Genomic DNA, 22,035 nt, shown 5'->3' on the forward strand with positions numbered 1-22,035 from the left:
CAGCACAATTCAGAAAGGTAAACAGCCCTACCTGTGACCTAAGAGATGTGCTTGGGACCTGTGAAAATGGCCAGTTCCCTATCACTGCTAGTCTTCAGGCATGTGTCAGAAGCACCCTTCTGGCCAATAGTGAGGAGAGGCTGGGTTTAGTTTTTCTCTCCTGCTGCTTCTCTTTCCCCATCAGCTGACTCAGCTGCTGCCCACAGCCATTTAGCAGTTAGTTGTGTTTCACTCCGCAATTTTGCCTCCATGAAGACCTAGGGAATTCAGGTTCTAAAGAGCTGTGGTTCTTCTGAAGCAGGCCTAAACAACTCCTGTTCTACAAAACATCCAAGATTAAAAGAGGGCCTAAAACTCTTCAGCATGTGATCTATCTCACTTCCTCCTGACCCAGCTATATTGAGTGATTTCCTACTTCCCAAACAGGACTTGTGCCTTTATTTAACTGATGAACTCCTTAGGCTTTATCTCAATGTCACCCACACTGCCTTGAACCCCACCACATACTACTACCGCAGTCTAGATATTTTGAAATTCCACTTATAGTGTTGGATTATACCTAACTGTAAAATGTTTTTCTTTCTTTTTCTTTTTTCTTTTTTTTTTTTTTTTGCCAGTCCTGGGCTTGAGCTCAGGGCCTGAGCACTGTCCTTGGACTTTCTCAAGGCTAGAGCTCTACCACTTGAGTCTCAGCACCACTTCCAGCTTTTTTTCTATGTATGTGGTACCGAGGAATCGAACCCAGGTCTTCGTGCATGCAAGGCACTAGGCCAAACTCCCGGCACCCTGTAAAATGTTCTCTCCTTCCTTGCAACTGTGAACTGCTTCACCTCTGTACCCCAGCCATTGTCTGGCAATGAATAAAGAAATGTCTGTCATTACTAAGGTGAGAAGAAATGGTGTTAACTTACTTACAAAAGGGGCTTCAGGGTTCTGCAAAAGGTCCTTTTTTTAGGGCTGTGTTTGAAAGGGCCTTACTTCTGGGGTCTTGGAGACCAAGAAGATAGCACACAAAGTCACTGACTATGGTGGTATGGAAGAATAACAATGATACAAGTCATTTGGGATAATTTTAATGAGACTTGGTATTTATATATTTACAAAAAAAGAAAAAGAAAAACGAAAAAACCCAACGAAAATAGATATTACACCTTAATAAAAAGTACAACTGAGCACAGTGGGCTGGAGGTGGGATACCCACCCGGCAGCATGCCCACCATAATATGCCATCAGACGACCCAGAGAAAGAGACACAAGGCTCCTCCTCAGGGGTTCCATGTAGTACGAGCCTTATGCTAAAGTCTCATGTCCTTCTTCCTGGACTCATGTCCAGTAGGTGGTTGGGTAACAGGGTGTGAGAGTAGGGCAACAGTGGGAGTTGAGGTCCAAGAGCAGGGTAGAAAGGAAAGATACATCCTGTGGAAGGGCAAGCAAGGGTAGGCAACTTGGGAGTTGAACAGGAGCAGGAGCTTCTATCATAGTCCCAGGATCTTGCAGGGGTAGGAGTAGGGGAGGATGAGGAGAGGCTACCTCTCCCTGTCTCTTCTGGACAGTTCCACTTCTTTATGCTAAGCTCTGTCTGAGACAGGCCCAGAGAGATTCCAGTGATACCTAGTGCTGTGTTCCCAGTGAAGTGCAGAGCTGGCAGGGAGAGCTGGGGTCCTCAGTAAGACACAGCTCCTGGCTCTCGGGGAACAATGAAAAGGACATCGGCTTTGGCATTAATGCAGTAGGTGACGATGAGAGAGAAGATGAGGATGCCAAAACCCACCATCAGGGTGATAAACTGCAAGGGAGAAGGTTGTGGTCAGGGAAAGAGAAAGGTGCTCAGAACTCAGTGCAGTTTCGGACATTGGGGTCACAGGACAGGACAGCGGAATTCTGGTGCTGGCTTCAAACACCAAGTACAGAACAACCACCAGGCACCATTTCCCAGATATCTGAATACTTAACTCTCCTCATTTGAAAAGAGAAGTTTGTTCTTGCTCTTACCTTGCATTACTTAGATTTTAAGTATCTCAAAGGTAGGGTCTGTGGCTCTGATTTTCTCATGGGGCTTCTTTTTGTTTTTTGGGATTTTTTTGGCCAGTGCTGGGGCTTGAACTGGGGTCTAGGCACTGTCCTTGGAGCTTTCTCAAGGCTATCACTCTACCACGTGAGCCACAGCACCACTTCCAGCTTTTTCTGTATAAGTGGTACTGAGGAATTGAACCCAGGGCTTTGTGCATGCTAGGCAAGCACTCTACCACTAGGTCACACTCCCAGCCCCTCACGGGAGGGCTTTTATTACTCATGATATGGCTCACTAAATCTTAGATTGATCCATCCCAGCCAGATGGGGATGCCAGGTAGGAAGGGAATATGGAAGACCTTCTGGAATTCCACTCTGGATTGCACTCAGACTAGCAGTGGAGGTCTCACAATTGTACATGCTTGTGGGCCAGGGATAGGTTTTGTAGTAAGTTCTGCTGCAAATATGAGACAAACGGGATATGGAACGGTATGAGCCAGAAAACAACAGAAACCCCTTAGAAAGACTCTGTTACTTCCCTTCTGGCCCCATCTCACCTCAAGCTCTTTGCTGGCAATCAGGAATATCCGGGCGCGGATATCTTTCCAGCGGCTCTCAGTCCATGTAGAGTACTCAGTGGAGCTCCACTGACTCAGTTCGAAAGCAGGGGACAAGGCCCTGGCGAGTCGTACCGTGGAACGCACACACCGTGGGAGTCGATCTGTCTCATTGGAATTCAAAGGGCCCTGTACCCATGAGTACTCATACAGCTGCACAGGAAGATGAGCCATACACAAGGCTGAGGTAACTCTCTTCTTACTTGTTCCTTTCACCCCCATCAGCACCACATTTGAACCAATTGTTAACTGGTTGCCATCCCATTATTATGCTGTAGGTGGTCCATTTTCACCCAGCTATTGCTTCTTCAACACTCAGGTTCACTGGGCTGCATCCCTCCACCAATCTCCATCCCAACCCCCTGAGTCCACATGGACCTAGAAGATCCTCCAATTTTCCCAAGGGAACGAGACCCCGGAGGACCTCCAACACCCACCACCACTCACATCCTTGTTTTCATTCGGAACTTTACTTGGATCCTGGCACTGATCTCGGGTGAGGTTGGTCACCTTGCCAGTCAAATTTGCCAAGGCATACTGCACAACGTAAGTGGCGTTGGTGGGGCTGGAGACAGCGATGTAATGTTGAAGAGGCCCATCACCTGATTGCAGGCCAGAGGGGGAGTGAGGATTGATTGGATGGGTGGAAGGTGGGGTGAGGTAGGCAGAGATAGGAAGAACCCAAGATTGACAGGAGCCAGAAGAGAGAAGAATCCAACCAATATCGGGAGAAAGGAAAACAGAGAAAGAGAAAACAGAAGAAAAAAAAAAAAAAGAACAAAGAATTAAACTAAAATGATGGCTATTTTTGACACATTTCTTCAGCTAAGGATTACCCTTTTCATACCACATGCTTACCCAGGTAGGACCTTAGGTCCTGTCTCAAGATAGACTGGAACCATGAGTTGTTGGCTCTAACCAGGAATCCATAAAGGAGGCGAGTGACCTAAGATTGGAACAGCAAGTTGAAAAAACATTGTGACCTGCCAGGAAAAGAATTAATGGAGATAAGGCATGGAGCAGGAGCCAAATAGGATTGGAAGATAGTGGCCAGCTATAAGGACATAGATGATGTCTACCTAAGAGCTCTCTGAGGCAGCATCCTTGTCAGTGTGAAAAGGCATGCTGAGTTCGAAAGTTTGGAAAGTGAGGCAAAGAACATAAGAGGTTGGGGTCCGCCCACTGTGTAAAACAAGACAGAAAGGGCCAAGGGGCCAAGGGCCAATCAGTTCTTACCGTTTGGGGATCAGCCTCAACTGTGTGGCTGTAGTTAGTTCCTCCTGCAAGCTCATAGAGTGCACGTCCCAATATTGTAGCCACATTAGCCAAAGCCTGTGGTAGTTAAGGAGAGAAGCTCACTGGTTCATCTCATCTACTCTCTGTGTCTTAATTTTAACCATTTTCACTGTGTTTCCCATGTTCCCATCTAGCCTGGGTCAGTGCTACCTTAGCAGTATCTGTCACGAAGTTCAGGTTCTCTTCAGGGCTTTGCATCTCAGGATAGGTCACGTTAATGTTCTCAGCTGTATCATAAATGCTCTCGAAATAGCTGCCAGAAAAGTTAGCATGAGTCTTGGCTATGTCCAGCAAAGCCTATGTCTTTTACTACATAAAGGCCCCTTTAACAAGAACTTGGTATGTTATTTTTCATAACCCAGGGGAAGGGAAAAGAGAAAATTAGGTACCATTATCAAAAAAGGCACCGAATAAAGAGGAGCTAGGAAGGGATTGGTGGCTGGATAAATACCAAGACTTTCCAAATGGGGTAGAAAAGATTAAATAAGCACAGGAGACTCTTCTAATTGTATGGGCTAGAGACCCAAGATGGCGCGGCTAAAAGGCTTTTCAGAAAATTGCCACATAGGGCCAGGAGTTTAGCCTACTGGTAGAGTGCTTGCCTAGCATGCATGAAGACCCGGGTTCAATTCCTCAGTACCATATACATAGAAAAAAGCCAGAAGTGGTGCTGAGGCTCAAGTGGTAGAGCTCTAGCCTTGAGAAAGCCCAAGTTCAAGGCCTAGGACTGGAAAAAATAAATAAATAAAATATATTAAAAAAAAAAGAAAATTGCACATAATCAGAGCAACTGTAAGTTCCAACTAACATTTATGTTGCTAGGGCTTCGAAGTAGAGGGGAAATAAGCAGGTATTAGGATTGTGTATATGTATGAATACATTGGGTCATGTCATTGCGATGGTCGTCGGGAGCTCCAAATTAAAAAGAGGGTACTCCCAGCCTCTACAATGAGTAAATCCTCATCCCTCTCAGATTCAAGTCTACCACACAATCAAATCCAAATCTTGTTCAAATGATGAATTCTGCCTCACCCTAAAGTAATGCAGAAAAGAAGAAGAAAGCTACTCTAATGCTAGAACTGTCACTTCCATAAGTGGAATGAAAAGGGAGCTCAGGCTCTGGTGAAACAACCAGAGCCTCAGTATTTTTACACAGAAACTTATTTGGTCCTGGGGCTCAAAAAGTAGCCTGCAAAGCTGGGAATGTGACTTAGTGGTAGAGTGCTTACCTAGTATGCAAGAAGCCCTGAGTTCAATTCCTCAGTACATACACAGAAAAAGCCAAAAGTATTGCTGTGGCTCAAGTGGTAGAGGGCTAGCCTTGAGCAAAAGAAGCTTAGGGACAGCGCCTAGGCCCTGAGTTCAAGCCTCAGGACTGGCCAAAAAAAAAAAAAAGCCTGAATGAAAAGTCCTGTTCTCTTAGACAGTAATTTAGGAACAACTTAAGGGCAACCCAGAAAAAGAGGTAACTATTGGTATTTCATTTCTTCTCTGGAGCCCTGCTCAGCACACTGAACCACGTGTGTCCACCATAGGACAAGAACATGTTACAGTTCAGAGTATGAGCACTGTGTGTGCCATCCCATGGACAGATGGGAGACAGATACCAACTCTGTTTAAATGATAATCCCCCTCTTTCCCATATTCTTGAGAGGATGCCCTCTGCTGGCAACCCTAGGGAGCTCAGACCCCAAGAGATTGGAAGAAAGGGGACTCCCAAGAGGGGGACTGGAAGTGCTACAGTTGAGGATGGTTTTGTTACTATAAAGAGCAAGTTAGCAGGGGGCTGGTGGCTCAAGTCTGTCATCCTAGCTACTCAGGAGGCTGACATATGAGGATCACAGTTTAAAGCCAGCCCAGGCATGAAATTCTGTGATACTCTTATCACTAATAAATCACCAGAAAACTGGAAATGGCACTGTGGCTCAAGTGGCAGAGCGCTAGCCTTAAGCTAAAGAGCGCAGGGACAATGCCCAGGCCTACAGTTCAAGCCTCATGACTGACCAAAAAAATAAATAAATAAAAGGACAAATCAATAAGAGGACCACTATTTTTTTGGGTGGGGGGGCAGTCGTGGGTCTTGAACTCAAGACCTAGGCACTGTCCTTGGACCTTTTTTTGCTCAAGGTTAGCACTCTGCCACTTGAGCCACAGTACCACTTCCAGCTTTTTCTTTTCTTTTTTTTTTTTTTTTTTGCCAGTCATGGGCTTGAGCTCAGGGCCTGAGCACTGTCCTTGGACTTTCTCAAGGTTAGAGCTCTACCACTTGAGCCCCAGCACCATTTCTGGCTTTTTTTCTATGTATGTGGTACCGAGGAATTGAACCCGGGTCTTCGTGCATGCTAGGCCAGCACTCTACCACTAGGCCAAACTTCCGGCCCGCACTTCCAGCTTTTTCTGTGTATGTGGTTTTGGGGAATCAAACCCAGGGCTTTGTGCATGCTAGGCGAGCACTCTACCACTAGGCCACACTCTCAGCCAAGGTCCACTCATACAATAAGAGTGACCAGGTTACTAAGAAAAGAACCCAAACAGCCTGGCGGGTTTTGTTTGTTTGTTTGAGAGGGAGCAAGGAGCAGGGGTGGGATAAGAGCAACTTTTCCCTCAGACTTCAGAATTGGAATGAAACAAGCAGAGCCCGGTGACTTACCGGTTATGAAAGGATCTAGCATGGTCGGCCAGAACAACACCAGAGATGTTTCGAGCTCGAAGAAATCGTTGTAGAGAAGATGGTGGGAGGGCCTGGGACTGATTCAATTTCCTGAGGATGACATCCGGGACACCAGCACCACTCCTCTCCAGAGTCGCCAGGAGATCCTCAACCTGGGGGGAGTGAAGGAGGCTAACTACTGAGAAATAGGAAACAGGGTTCTCCCAGCCCTTCAGTGTTCTATACTTCTTGCCCTATGCTCTTCTAGATCTACAGCCTTCAAAACTTTTGGAACCAGTGCTTTGGATTACCTATTGCTCACATCATTCTTTCTACAATTAGGAAATTTGGGTGTAAAGAAGAAGCCTGTAATTATTTTCTTTAAACTCTGCTGCCTTATGCCTTCTCTTCAGTGGCTATTTCACTTATTATCTGTTGTCCAGAATTGGCAAGGGAAAATAGTAATGAAAACTTCAATGCTGAAGACTAAATAGGTACTCAATTCTCTAGTGCTATAGGAGTGGAATGACAGCAAAGATGAAGTGGCAGGAAGAGCATTACATGAAGAGGAGCAGGCATAAAGAACTGCACCTGAAAAAAGAAGAGTCTTAAATAAGCAGTAAGGAAAGGGGAGGCCAATTTGGGAGGCAGGGGGCCTGACAAGATGGGAAGATTTCAGCAGAAAAGCAAGGACAAGTCACTCGTCTGTCCTTAATGAGCAATGGTACTGTGCCAGGCATCAAATGATCAGAGAACTACCCGTAAGAGGGAATGGAGTGTCACTGAGCTCATGCTTCTCCCCAGCAAGCAATAACAACTGTAGTATTCATCCTTTAGCCAATACCCAACCTGATCCTTTCTCTTATCTGATGGGTTACCTGATTATGCACAGACTCATTTTTCTGAGACATTGGATCTGTGTGCATCCAGAGATCTAATGAAGGTCTTAGGGCCACCTGTGGAGGAGGAAGAAGCAACATTTATAGTCCATCTCCTGCTGTGGTCCATGCCTGTTGAAAAGGAGTCAAAGGAGAGGGGGGTGGTGCTGGCAACCAGGACAACAGAATATAAAGGAAGAACTTTTAGTTCAAAAGAAGGAAAGAAAGATATATACTGCATACCTGGCCCAGCTCCACAAAATAGTCAATGTTTTCTAACCGCACGGGAAATTTGCCTTTCTCCATATCGTATACCATTCGAGAGCTGCCAATGTAGTCAAACGTTTCCTGAGGTGTGAAGATAGGGAGGAAAAGGAACAGAAACTTAAAAGAGTTAGGACAGCCTCAAGGAAAAGTAGATCATCAAAGCTAAAGACAAGAAGCCTACTGTCTTGGGTCATCTGAACTGCCCATCAGCTTACAGCCACATGACTCCTCCATCCTTCCTCCACCTCCCCATTGTGAAGATTCCTCAAATGCATATACATGTATCACAGGACAGCTTGAGCCCAGAAATAGGGAAATCAGCCTTAATAAAAGGTCCAAAGAAAACACCAACTGTTATGTGTGTTTCTTGACTCTTCCCTGCCTCTACTAGCTTAGCTATGGGTGTCATTCTCTCATCTTCGACCAACAGGAATAGGCAGGATCTCTCAGGTGGCAGTAAAAGAACTCGACAAAAAATGTGAGAGGAGGCCTCAGATAGAAGATTGAGGTGGGAGAGGGTGGAGGCTGATAGCCTAGCCACTCAGTGAAGAGCTTCCTAAAATACAGGACACCAAAGGGGAAACACATATAGTCACATCCAAAAACTTTGCTACCTAACAACCCAGGTTAAGTGCTGAGTTCTTCCCTTTTGCCATCCCGCTTCTTCCAGCCCACTCAATGTGAAGAACCCTTACTCCTTGAAAGAAGACAAACATGACATTGCGGGGCAAGGTGGTCACATCAGGTGCCTTGTGCAAAGCTTCAGCTGCAGCCAGCTGGGTAACAAAGGAGGCAACAGCACTTTCAGCTCCTGGGGCTACATTCCAGAAAAAGGAGCGGCTGTCCAACTGTGTACAAAAAAAAGGGGAGGAGACAGGCGAGGTATAGTTTAAAACTGGAAACTAGTATAAAGCCCCATGTCCCCTCTCCTGCTCCAGCCAAGGGAATATATATTTGTTGGAATAATGGAGAGAGCCCAGGACTACTACATCCCAGATCCCTCTCCATTTAAGGTTCTTGAGTGTATGAATTCTGAAATCAGATACACCCAAAAGAGGTCTGCCAGCTCTTTCTATGACAGCCCTGCAGGTACTGACCAGGGGCAACACTCACCCGGGTTGCAGCAACCACAACCCTGTCATCAGGCTCCAGTGTCCCAGAAGTATTTATAGGCTTAAGCATGCTCCATACATTGTAGTCTGACAGGGGGTCACAGACGATTTCTGAGTAGGTCACAAACAAGAGAACCAACAGTGATAGGACTAAGGGAGAGGGAGCTATAAAGAAAGCCTGGGAGACCTCTCAGACTCAGGGCCTTATGGATTTTTTTCCCCCAGTCCTGGGGACTGAACTTAGGGCCTGAGCACTGTCAAACACTGAGCTTTCCTCAAGGCTAGCACTTTACCACTTGAGCCATGGCACCACTTTCAGCTTTTCTATGTATGTGGTACCAAGAAATCACAAACCCGGGCCTTTGGGCATGCTAAACAAGCACTCTACCTTCTAGGCCAAACTCCTGACTCAAAAGTGTAATATTTTTTAGGGGAGGATTGTCAGTCATGGGGCTTGAACTCTGGGCCTGTCCCTAAGCTCTTCAGCTCAAGGTTAGCACTGTATGACTTGACCCACAGTGCCACTTCCATATCTCATTGGTTTTGAGGGCTACTTTTTTCTATCTCCAACTGTCCCAGACTGTGTTCTCTGCTGACGTCTACTTCAGTACAAGCTGTCTAAAACTTCAAAATTGTAGCTACTGCTTCCACTCAGTGCTCCCACTACCCAAGCTTGTTCCTTTCTTCCCTTGTTCTCACCAACCTCCCTGGCCCGGTATGTCTGCCCTCACAACAGTCCACCCAGCACAGCTTGGACCCATCCTACCTGGGTTGATACTAAAGGTGCTCTGGATGAAGCTGCGTCGCATGCAGGTGGCAGTGCTGATGACTGCGTGCATGTGTGAGAAGAGCTGCATGGCACACAACGGGAAGGCAGGGGCTGAGCCATTCTCACTCAGGTTGTGATCCTGATAGCACTGGAAGGGAGATGGGCCCCACTGAGACAGCTAGCTGTGAAACCTTTTTCTCCCCGGAAAAAGGAAATCCCATCTCCATTTTTTTTTTTAAATATTTAATTGTTGTGCTGGTCCTGAGGCTGAACTCAAGGCCTAGACACTGTCCCTGAGCTTTTTTGCTCAAGGTTAGTGCAACACCATTTAACCACAGCTCCACTTCAGCTTTTTTTAGTGTCTAGCTGGGGATAAGAATCTCAAGGATTTTTTTTGCCTGGGATGGCTTTGAACCTTGAACCTCAGATCTTAGCCTCCTGTGTAGCTAGGATTATAGGCATGAGCCTATAAGCCTGTGCCTGCTTTCCATTCCCATTCTTAAGCCACTCCCTTTTGGGAGACATTTATCTCTGAGTTACAGATGTCCTGGTAGAAACATAGGATCTGTAAGATCAAAGACAAAGACTCAACAGTCAGCTCAATAGTTTGGTTAGAGTAGATAAATTTATTAACTATCCCAGAATGACCTATTAGAGCTGCTATTTTTGTGGGTTTTTTTTTTCATTTTTGTTTTTGAGACAAGGTCCGGCTATATAGTTCAGGATAGTCTCAAACTCATAATCCTCCTATTGAGACTTCAGGTATTGCCTACACACCTGGCTTCAGACAGTATTCTCAGTGTGATCTGATGCAAGAAGCACTGCTAGAGATCAAACATAAGATTAAAATAATCTTAGACATCAAGTCACCTTGTAAAGTGTAGACATATCTTTTAACTACTCTTAATGTTAAAAGTGAATGAAGATGTTAGACTACAATTAGGACATAGAAGCTCATAAATTCCTTCACGGAAGTTTTTGCTTATGTGTGTCCCATTTTTAGGGTTTGAGCTCTTGCTTGGCTTTTTTTTGTTCACAGCTGGCACTATACTACCTGAATACACCTCCAATCTAACTTTTTGCAAATTGGATATAACAATTGTCTGTATTTGCCTGCTTGGGCTACTTTAAACTGTGATCCTTAGATCTCAGCCTTTGAATAGGTAGAATTATAGACGCATGTCACTCAAGGAATTGAATTTTTGAATGCCTACTCCAATGTGGGTTTGTTTGTTGTTTTTGCCAGCCATGGAACTTGAACTCAGAGCACTGCACTTTCCCTGAGGTTTTTTGTTTTTTTGCTCAAAGCTAGTGTTCTACCATTTGAACCACACCTCTGCTTCCAGCTTTTTGGTGGTTAATTGGAGATGAGTGGCATACATTTTCCTGCCCGAGATGGCTTTAAACCATGATCCTCAGATCTCAGCCTCCTAAATAGCTGGGATTATAGGCATGAACTATGAGCACCCAGCTTCAAATATTTTTAATATTTTCTTTCAGTCTAAAATGCTTTGCTGGTACTGTTACTGTATCATGTCAATAATCTTAACAACTTAAAGGTCGAGTTTTGAGAATCACAGTTCCAAGTCAGCCCAAGCCACAAATCTGAGACTCATTTCCCTATAACTCAATGAAAGCCAGAGTACAAGTATGGCTCAAGTAGTAGAGTGCCAGCTGTGAGTGCAAAAAGAGCAAGAGTACAAAGCCCTGTGTTCAAGCACTAGTATTGGAGATAAACAGATCAAAGATACATTGGTAGCTTTAATGCTGTGATTATCAGACAAGAAAGAAATCAGATGTGAGGAAAATAAACCTCTTGTGTTTTTTTTCAAGAAACTGTTTTTCCAAGTGTCTAACTGTAAAAAGAGCTTGCTTCCAAACAGGAAAGCCTAAAAAATAAAATATACTTTCTCATAATAATTATTAGGAGATGGCAAAGTCAGTACCTGCTTGATGATCTTGGTTTCATTTTCATCCTCAAGAAGAAAAATGGGAAAACTAAAGTCTTCATAAGCTAAGCCATTGCCCAGAGAGTTCCATAGTGTTTCTTTACAGTGAGCAAACTCTGGTCCATAAGAATTGGAGTAAATACCTGAAGTGTGGAAGGAAAGTGAGAGAGACTATGAGGACATCAAGCACGTAAGTAACAGGTGAAAGAGGAAGATTAGAATATTAGAGGATCGGGACTAAGAATTTAAAAAGAGACAGTGATGCAAAAATACAAACATAAATCTATCCCCAGTCACATTAAAATAGAGATATTGGTTACTGGAGAAACCTAGGCTGGCAGATTAGGCATCTGGGCATGTGACATAAAGGAATGACACAAAAGTAAGGGGAAAAGGGGAAAGGAGAGAGGAAAGGAAAGTGCAGCAAGGTCATAAGAAAGCCTATAGGACTGATGGTATGGGTTAAATGGTAGAGTACCTGTAAAGTTCAATGCCCTGAGTTCAAATCCAGTACTGCCAAAAAAGAAAGATAAAACAAACAGGAGGGAGGGAGGGAAGAAAGGATAAAGACAGGAGGGAGAAGGGAGGGGAAAGGGAAGGAAGGAAGGAAGGAAGGAAGGAAGGAAGGAAGGAAGGAAGGAAGGAAGGAAGGCAGGCAGGCAGGCAGGCAGGCAGGCAGGGAAACTCTACCTTCTGTTTGGGAGTTAGCTGCACAGAGATACAGATAATCCACCCTCCTTGCACATACACATACACAGACACAGACACAAATACACTTTTAAGACTGAAGCAACAGTGAAGCCTGTACAACAGTAGGCCTTCTGATTCTTTGGGGCTCTTACCAAACCCATCATTTGGGCACTGCACACTAGGAGAGAAGCCTAAGGTGGGCTTGGAAAAAGTCACTGCAAGACCAGCAATTCGGCTGGTTCTCCCTTTCATCTTTTCCATTATATCCCTGCAATAGAAGGAATGCCGTGAGAGAAGACACAACATATAAGTCAAATGCCCTGCCCTCCTCCCCATGCAAATCAATAAACAATTAGGGACTGGAACTATCCACTCACTCTTTCCCTTTTTGGTCTCTAACTTCTGAGTTTGGATTATGGTCCAATGAGTTTAGGGTTTAATCTCATCTATTTTGTCCTTAAGTAAGATCAAGACCTTTGGCATCCCTCCTCATTCCCTGAGATCCTTACAAGAATTTTACTCTTAAGGTTCCTAAGATGATTTCCTTTGACGTTCTTTCTTCCTTTATGAATGCCAACCCTGCCACCATGCCCCCTGATCAGACTAAGGCTGCTATACTCCAAAGTTTGAGAACTGTTCACTGCATCGCTCTTTCTCTGGATATAGATTTCCAGCAGGCACACCCAGTTCTTACCTGTTAAAGAGCTTGCCATCCAGCAGAACCATGTAAGGGGGGTTGGGGCCATCTGTCAACACCCATTGCAGGTCCTCTTCTTTCTCTACTACATGGATAACTCCTGTGTCCCCATTTATTGAAGCTGCCAAGACAGAATGGGTCAAATTAAAGTTCCTACAAGTAACAATTCTGACTTTGTCTTACTGCGTCTACAAATCATTTATCTCTAAAGATGTTACAACATATTTGGGCAGATATGGTCTTCTCTGGTCTTGGAGGGCTGAATTATCCCCAGCTCCACTGAAAGGAGGAATAGGAGGACAAAAGAGATGTCATTAGTAGTCATGATGCCAGAAAAAAACGGATCTTCTTATTCTCTACAATTTCAACCATTCATTTAACAATATGCACAAGACTCTAGGACAACAGACATTCAACTTTCCGAACCTGTATTTTCTCCAGGAAATATCAAACTCTAGAACTCTAGCTTAGCTTCTAGCTTTGAATCTTCCTTTATAAAAGTGTATAGATTTCCTGGCCCCAGTGTCATTATTCCTTCACTTTATTTGGGAATAACTTCACTTGTTCCTGACTAGTTTTAAATGAGATTAAGAACTTTAAGATTTCTAGAACAGAGCTTCCTATCTGACACATGTTGGATGGATTAGAAAGGTGCTGCTGATTTCTCTCCTTTGTATGGGCACTTGTTGACCAAAATAGACTACTCAGGATGCCCTACCAATTACATCCATTCTGTGTGTGTCAGGGTGCCACACAAAGACCCATTTCTAAGTATCTTATAATGAGACAAAGATTGGGAAGCACTGATCTAGAAGATGGATAGTGAAGAATGTTTACAATTCTACACAATTTGAGGCAGCTGATAATATTCCTTAGGTTCTCAAGGGATCTACAGAGAGATATTCTAGGATCTCTTTGGCACTCTTTTCTCCATGGAAGATGAATGTGTTATTCATCAACTATTTTAGAACAGTAGTTCTCAGCCATGACTGTGTATTAGAATCATTGTGTAGATTCCCCTCCCCCTTCTTTTCTTTTTTTACTTTCTTGGTAGTGGGGATTGAATGTAAGATCTCACATATGTTAAATATACAGTATCAATGAGCTATACCCTTCATACCTGGAATCTTAATGGATGTTTGGGCCTTGCCTCAAATATTCCAAACTAAAAGTACTCAAATATAGGTATTTTCAAAATTCACTACATGTAGTTCTATAATGGTCAGGAATGAGAACTATACTTCCAGACTAAGGCATTAAAATACTTGCAACTGGCAGGAGACAAAAACTATAAATTTCCCAATTGCTAGCCAAGAATTTTTCTCCCATGGGATCTTATAAAATTTATGAATGAAGGATCTCCAATGCCCAACTGTGGCTCATATACAAGTAAAAACTTAGCAAGTTCATGTGAGGAGAGTAAAAAATGAGGGATATCAGTCTGAAACAATTTTAGTAACAATCCAAACACCAATGGAAATTCTAATTAAAACAACCAAAAAACCCCAACAACAATGAGCAAAAAAAAACTCCAACAGTTCTTGCAATAAAATGTGAGCAAAGGAAAAGCTAGTGTAGTTTTTTTTTTTTAAAAAAAAAAAAAAGGTCTGGAGAGGAGAAGGCAAAGGCCTGCTACGAGAATGAACTGAAAATCTAGATTCCAACCTGAATCATAACTGGTAATCAGGTAATTTGCTTACATTTTCTGGAAACTTCAAGAAGGAATAGTTTATGGAGCAAGAAGAAATATATAGCTGTTTTTGAGCATTTTAAGGATTCAATAGAAGTAGGGCATTATAACCAGAAAATAAAATCTAAATCTCATTTTTTTCCTTAGTTTAAGCCTAGCCATATTAATTAAGGGCATAGCCTGCTAAGAATGTATAGATAAGATGAAGTAAGGGGCCAGGAGTTTGGCCTAGTGGTAGAGTGCTTGCCTAGCATGCACGAAGACCCAGGTTTGATTCCTCGGTACCACATACATAGAAAAAAGCCAGAAGTGGTGCTGTGGCTCAAGTGGTAGAGCCCTAGCCTTGAGAAAATCCAGGGACAGTGCTCAGGCCCTGAGCCCAAGCCAAAAAAAAAAAAAGATGAAGTAAGAATGAGAAGTCAGAAGGTTGAAAAGGAATGAGATCTTAATGAGGAAGTAGCCAAAGTCCAGCCACTCCCTTCTTGTTTCTCTGTATTAGCTCTAGGCTTTATCTCTAGAGGTTACTGCTTTACTTCCCAAAGGGCTTTTCAAAGACTATCTAGTGGGAAGACTCATTTCCAAAGGGAATTTTTTAGAGCTCAGCTCCAGGAGGATGGGATCCTGGCTTCTTGTGCTCACAATGAGGTTTATAATAAATTCTGATCTTAGCCCATTATGAATCTGGTTGTCTTTCATCTAAAAATCCAGTTTGAAAACTAAATTCATGTGGGTGCAGTGGCTCACGCCTGTAATCCTAGCTACACAGGAGGCTGAGATCAGAGGATCAAGGTTCAAAGTTAGCCTGGGCACACAAGGACTTGAGACTCATCTCCAATTAACCCCTAGAAAACCGGGAAGTGGGGCTTGGCTCAAGAGTAGGGTGGTAACCTTGAGCTGAAGGTATCATTGTCAGGCCAGGGGTAGGGTGGTAGTCTTGAGCTAAAGAGCTCAGGGACAGTGCCCAGGCTGAGTTCAAGCCCCATGACCCACAAAAAAAAACAAAACAAAACAAAACACTAAATCCACCAGAAAAGAAGTTGAGGCTATTTAGAACCACTCAACCTACTCCTAGTGCTTCCTGTAGGAGGGTCAAGGGGCAATTAACATACAGTATACCTATATAACTCAGGAACTAACAGGTTTTATTGTCTTTCTGAGCAATTCCATTATTTCCAACAACAGTTTCTTCTTGATAAGTTGGAAGGATTCAGGTAATCACATAGTACTGTGGAGACCATGCTATAAATTCATCATCAACAACAACCATATTAAAAGACACTAAAGCTGTATATGGTAGCTGATTCCTATAATACAGTACTTGGGAATCTGAAGCAGGAGGATTACAAGTTTGTGACCAACTTGAGCTATACAGTGAGACTCTGCCTCAAAAAAACAAGCAAACAACTTTATCCTTGAGAAAGCCCAAGGACCGTGCTCAGGCTCTGAGTTCAAAGCCCAGGACTGGCAAAAAAAAAAAAAAAGTAAATAAACAAAAAGTCTGACTTTCTGTTTTGGCAAGACTATTCCAAACACTAGTACAGGAATAATCTGAAATTCAAAGGTGACCCATTTGATGATGAAAAAGCTAGGATCAGATTCTAAGTTTCCGGCTTACCTACAAAATTATATTGATAGAACTACTGTCTGTGGAAACCCCAAATCTGAACATAGTAGCCTCAATAGAACGCCAACTGGGACTCAGCCTTCAGATCACAACTTTTGTGTCTCTCATGGCTCAAAGTGGTACAGTATTAGTCTTGAGCCAAAGAGCTCAGGACCATGGGCCATGAGATGGTAATGTGGCTTGGTGGTGCTTGCTTAAATGCATGAAGTCCTGGGTTCAATTTCTCAATACCACATAAATAGAAAAAGTGGGAAGTGGTTCTGTGGCTCAAGAGTGCTAGCCTTAGCCAGCACAGAGGCTCAAGTCTGTAATCCTAGCTCCTCAGGAGGCTGGGATCTGAGGATCACGGTTCAAAGCCAGCCCAGGGAATTAATAAGTCTGTGAGACTCTTATCTCCTATTAACCACCAGAAAACCGGAAGTGGCACTATGGCTTAAGTGGTAGAGTGGTAGACTTGAACTGAAGAGCTCAGAGACAACACCTAGGCCCAGAGCTCAAGTCCCATGGCAGACAAAAAAAAAAGGAAAGACTGCTAGCCTTGAGCAAAAGAAGCTCAGGGCCAATGCTCAAGCCCTGAGTTCAAGCCCTATGACAGACACAAAAAGAAAGAAAGAGCATCCAATAGTTGCTCTATTCAGTGTTTTCAATGCTTTCACCTACTAAACATTAGCTTAAAATCTGGGTTCAATCCTAAGCACAACAAAAAATAAATAAATCCAGGTATGGCAACTCAGACCTATAATCCTAGCAATTAGGAGGATATTAAGTTTGAGGCCAGCCTGGAATGCACAACACATATCATAATCCTTTAAAAAAGAAAAAAAAAGCAGCCCCATAGAGATCATTCAAAGTGCAGGTAATACCAATCTGTAGATAGTATGATCTCGGAAAAGTTATTCATTTTCTCTAAGCTTCACGATATATAATGTTGCTTACAGTTATTGTGGAGGTTAAACAAAACACGGATCAAATAACTTAGTATGTAGCATTTACTAAATATTAGTTCTTATTATCATTCTTAGTTTGGCAGATAGTTCTCTATCATCCACTCACATAATCTAATTTGAAGGCCAAGACTTACAAGCAGAACAAGGATCTTTTTTAATATCACCAGACTGAAATATTAATGGCCACAAACACAAATCCCAATCTCAACTTACACTGGCAGCCAATCTGATGAGTGGCATTGAGCAGACGGACACAGGGAGCTGTTTTATTTAAGGGGATGTAGATCTTTCTCTCCACAGAGTTTCCTCCACACAAACCTGACAGAATAAGAAACGTTAGAAGGAATTACTGTACAAGACACTGGAGACCCTATCGTCTCTCGTGACATTTAACTTGATTCATAGCATATAAGTCACTATCATACTTCTTTTGTGTGTTTGAACTCAAGGTCTTGAGCTTGCTTAGCTGGCTAGTTATTGCCTGGCTTTTTGCTGGTTATTTTGAAGATGGAGTCTCAAAGACTCTTTTGCCTCATCTGGTTTCAAATATGTCCCTTCCCCTCCTCCCCCAATTCCAACCACCAAAGTAGGACTACAGGCATAAGATACAGGGTCCTGGACCTTTTAACATGGCACGTCCATTCTTTTCATTTCTTGGGCATTTGTTGGGAAAGACAAATGCTTAAGAGTATTCATCTATGTATCTCGGAAGGTTTAAACTCCACAAGCAGCAACGACAGTTAAAAGAGATACAACTTGATTTGCCCAAAGAAGGGTGTTTGTCCTTACATGTGCCAGCTTCTGACTGCATTATACACTTTTGGTTCTTGCTTGGCTTTTTTTGCTCAAAAAAGCTCTATCATATCTACCATATCTAGCCATATCTCCATTCTAGCTTTTTGGTGTTTAGCCAGAAATAAGAGTCTCATAGACTTTCTTGGCTGGGTTGGTTTTGAAAGTTGATCCTGGATCTCAACCTCCTGATTACAGGCTTGAGCCACCACTGAGATACAGTACTATCTTTTTAATAAGAGTGCTCCAGTTAAGTTCCAGTGCTCATGATTGTCATCCTAGCTACCTAGAAAGCTGAAATCTGATGGCTGAAGTTTGATGTCAGCCAGGGAGAAAAAGTCCAAGAGACTTGATCTCCAAATAACCAGTAAAAGCCAGACTGTAGCTGTGGCTCAAGTGGTGTGAGTGAAAAAGTCAAGCAAGAGCAAGGCCCAAAGTTCAAGCCCTGGTATTGGTATACACATACACATACACATACACACACGCACACACACATACACAAACAAGAAAAACAAGAGTGCTGGTCCAAAACTATAAATTACCATTACCAAAGCAAACAAAAACATCTAAGACCTCTGCTGGGAATTTGAACACAATAGGGAGAAACCTTATGCCACACACCTGTTCAGTTACACATCTCCAGTAGTTCATTTGTGTATACCTACAATTCGAGTCAGCTAGTGTGTGTGTGTGTGTGTGTGTGTGTATGTGTGTGTGAATTTTGGTAAAGAAACAGACATAATTAAACGCAGGCATGATTACATTTTAGTGCTCAATCACAAAATAAAAAAGAAAGAAAGAAAAAAAAGAAAAAGGCCTAAAGTTCCTTGAGTCACTACAGTTTTAACCTACCTCAGTTTCACTTTACCGATGAAAGAAACTGAGACCCGACACGGGAACATGGGTTCATGGTGGGATCAGAGGACGAAATGATAACTCTACCTTTTCAGGCCCTCACAGCAGCCACAAACAAGGCTGTTTCGGTCTCAAAAAGCCTAAACAGAGGGAAGGAAGCTCAACTTTCACACCTCTCCCTTTCAATGGTGGGTGGGGTAGCTAAGATTCTGGGGGAAAGCAGGCTTCGGATGAAGTGGTTGATAAGTCAGGCTGGAAATGACAGGCGTAGGCCTGGAAGAGGGGAATGAAGCGGCCCAACCTGCCTCCGGGCGGAAGGGATGAAGACAAGAAGGGCCCGGCCAAAGGGGGGAACGTCTGTCGTGGGAACGAAAGAGAAGGCGGATTTAGAGGGTGGGGGGACGGAGGGGCAGCGGGGACCAGAAGGGAAACGCCACCGCATTCCGATGGGCGGATCCGGAGGGTACCCCTTACAGACCGGATCTCACCGGTGGGGAAGCCTCACCTGCCAGTACCACGGAGAGAGACAGAAAGCGAAGGAGACCTCGATTGCCCGGGTCGGCCCCCGAGCCGCCCCCAGCCGTGGCCATCTTGACTCTCCGCGGAGCGGAAGTCTCGGTTCTCCTCCAGGCCAGCTGCGGCCTCTCTAGGATTCCGCCAGCGCCGTCTCTATGGCTTCTAGCCGTAGCGACCGGAAGTCCGTGTCTGAGGCGCTTCCGGGTGCCGCGACCCAGGGTGGCTGACGTGGAAGAGACCCGAAGGCCAGCGGGGAGTGGTGGAAGCTGTGGTGGTCCTCGAGCGTCGGAGCCCCCGGAAGACTGAACGATGCTCACCAAATTCGAGACCAAGAGTGCGCGGGTCAAAGGTAGCAGAGGGGAAAAGGCGAAACTTGGAGGTTGTCCGTCAGGGGCGGCCCTGTTACCGGGAGAGGGAATGGATGGATTTATCCAGCAGAACTAGGCCCATCGGACGAACCGAGGGAGGGGGGGGGGAGGTTAGGGTTAGTGGTCGTCGCCGCGGGCCTCTCCTCTGTGTGATTTACCTGTGTAGTGGTTTCTGCACTGCAGTGCATCCCTTAGGCCTGCTCCCTATTCTTTTCCTTCTTCCTCTCGTCTCTTGAGAGCACCCGACTTTCTTCTTTTTTTTTTTTTTCCCCCTATTCCCACGGCCCGGTGACCTGTTGGGTGTTGTGATTGACAGTTATAGTGAGGGGCCCTGAGCATTTGAGTTTCAACCTATGTCACAGTAGCTTGTGCAGAGATGAACACAGTCCGCTGTGTTCATATCTCATAGTGAGACACTGTCTCAGAGGGCGTTCCAGTTGTTGTTGTTGTTGTTGTTGTTTTTCCTCTAGGTTTTGGCTGTCAGAAAGACCTAATGAAAATACTTCTACACACAATGTAGGCAATTAGACTACAAAATGGGATGGATCAAAAATAGAATATGTACATTTAACACTTTGATAGATATTTAATTGTGAAAGCACTGTCGATATACACTCTCATCAAGTTTATGATACAGTTTGTGAAGGCAAACTAAGACAATCAATTGTTTTATGAGTCCAAGACCTCCTCTGAAATATTCTCACCTTTATTTTACGTTTTTATTTGCCTATTTGTCTGTAGGATAGCACTCTTTAATATACATGAACCCTCAGACATTCTGAGTCTTTTTGCTCCTTTCTAAATTACTCAATGAAAAATTATTTTACACATCCAGCTTCTAGAAATCTTTAATTCTGTCTGTCTGTCTGTCTCTCTCTCTCTCCTCTCTCTCTCTCTCTCTCTCTCTCTCTCTCTCTCTCTCTCTCTCTCTCTCTCTCTCTCTCTCTCTCTCTTTTTTCTTTTGCTAGTCCTGGGCTTGAGCTCAGGGCCTGAGCACTGTCCTTGGACTTTCTCAAGGCTAGAGCTCTACCTTTTGATTCTCAGCACCACGTCAGGTACCGAGGAATTGAATCCAGGTCGGCAAGCACTCTACCACTAGGCTAACCTCCAGGCCCCATAACAAAGAACATTCCTTTTTTTTTTTTGCCAGTCCTGGGTCTTGAACTCAGGGCCTGAGCTCTGTCCTTGGGTTTTCTCAAGGCTAGATCTTTACCACTTGAGCCATAGCACCATTTCCAGCTTTTCTCTAAGTATGTGGTACCAAGGAATCTAACCCCGGTCTTTGTGCATGCTAGGCAAGCACTCTACCACTAGGCCAAACTCCAAGCCCCATTAATTGTATCTTTTTTTTTTTTTGCCAGTCCTGAGCTTGGGCTCAGGGCCTGAGCACTGTCCCTGGATTTTCTCAAGGCTAGGGCTCTACCACTTGAGCCACAGCACCATTTCTGGCTTTTTGCTATGTATGTGGTACCGAGGAATTGAACCCCGGTCTGCGTGCATGCTAGGCAAGCACTCTACCACTAGGCCCCTAATTGTATCTTTTATGAGCAAGAATTTCATGAGTATTGGAAACATCAAAATATAGTCTCATAGAGATAGTATTTTCCAGGTTTTGAGCTAAGAATCTAGCCAACCACTGTAGTATATATTATATACTACTATATGTAGTATATATGTAGTATATTACCAGCTGCGTGGTAATGGCTCATGCCTGTAATCCTACCTACTCAGGAGGCTGAGATCTGAACATCACAGTTCTAAACCAGCCTTGGCAGAAAAGTCTATGAGACTCTTTATCTCCAATTAACCAGCAAAGGCCAGAAGTGGAGGTATTGCTCAAGTGGTAGAGCAACAGCCTTGAGTGAAAAAAATTCAAGCAAGAGCTCAAGGCCCCGAATTCAAGCTTCAGTACCAGCACATATAAATTAAACACTTTCTTTTTTTTTTTTTTTTTTTTTTTGCCAGTCCTGGGCTTGAGCTCAGGGCCTGAGCACTGTCCTTGGATCTTCTCAAGGCTAGAGCTCTACCACTTGAGCCTCAGCCCCACTTCCGGCTTTTTTTCTATGTATGTGGTACCGAGGAATCGAACCCGGGTCTTCATGCATGCTAGGCAAGCACTTTAACCACTAGGCCAAACTCCCGGCCCCAAATTAAACACTTTCTATAAACTTTCTCAGCTTAATTCTCTCTATAAGAGAAGGTTAATTGTCCTTGTTTTAAAAAAACAGAAAGACATTTAAAGATGTTGCCTAAGATTGTTGATAGTATTCCAAAGCAAATCACTGGACTCCAAAGAGTAAGTTCCAA

General features: G+C 43.9%; 2 protein-coding genes across 3 annotated transcripts in view; one reads left to right on the plus strand and one right to left on the minus strand.

Moving 5' to 3' along the window:
• Positions 1 to 1,250: 1,250 nt before the first annotated feature.
• On the minus strand, positions 1,251 to 19,491 carry Ncstn (nicastrin). The gene is made up of 17 exons (XM_090340664.1): positions 19,350 to 19,491; positions 17,411 to 17,515; positions 12,934 to 13,057; positions 12,392 to 12,507; positions 11,547 to 11,692; positions 9,598 to 9,748; positions 8,833 to 8,942; positions 8,415 to 8,567; positions 7,696 to 7,800; positions 7,453 to 7,530; positions 6,575 to 6,747; positions 4,075 to 4,177; positions 3,865 to 3,960; positions 3,487 to 3,574; positions 3,076 to 3,230; positions 2,569 to 2,781; positions 1,251 to 1,786 (listed from the first exon to the last, which is right to left on the minus strand). Exons 1-17 carry the CDS (start codon positions 19,432 to 19,434, stop codon positions 1,664 to 1,666), a joined length of 2,124 nt encoding a protein of 707 aa, XP_090196790.1. The 5' UTR covers positions 19,435 to 19,491; the 3' UTR covers positions 1,251 to 1,663.
• Positions 19,492 to 19,548: 57 nt separating this feature from the next.
• Copa (coat protein complex I subunit alpha) overlaps positions 19,549 to 22,035 on the plus strand; it is a 53,395-nt gene continuing 50,908 nt past the window's right edge. The window contains exon 1 of one of the 2 annotated variants that reach the window (XM_090340662.1): positions 19,549 to 19,709. In XM_090340662.1, coding sequence (XP_090196788.1) covers positions 19,670 to 19,709 — 40 coding nt within the window. In that variant the 5' untranslated portion in view covers positions 19,549 to 19,669. The remainder of the gene's footprint in view (positions 19,710 to 22,035) is intronic. The other variant, XM_090340663.1, reaches the window with a different exon arrangement.

The sequence above is a fragment of the Megascapheus bottae genome, chromosome 10 (genome assembly GCF_031878675.1).
Source record: "Megascapheus bottae isolate mThoBot1 chromosome 10, mThoBot2.hap1, whole genome shotgun sequence".
NCBI lineage: Eukaryota > Metazoa > Chordata > Mammalia > Rodentia > Geomyidae > Megascapheus > Megascapheus bottae.

Bases quoted from the DNA above. Each gene is read 5' to 3' on its own strand.
- Ncstn (XM_090340664.1), bottom strand. From the start codon at position 19,434: ATGGCCACGGCTGGGGGCGGCTCGGGGGCCGACCCGGGCAATCGAGGT. The intron at 11,693-12,391 runs GTAAGAGCCCCA...TCCACACTTCAG, and splicing joins GTGCCCAAATGATGGGTTTG to GTATTTACTCCAATTCTTAT. The intron at 2,782-3,075 runs GTGAGTGGTGGT...CTTCCTGTGCAG, and splicing joins TTCCGAATGAAAACAAGGAT to CTGTATGAGTACTCATGGGT.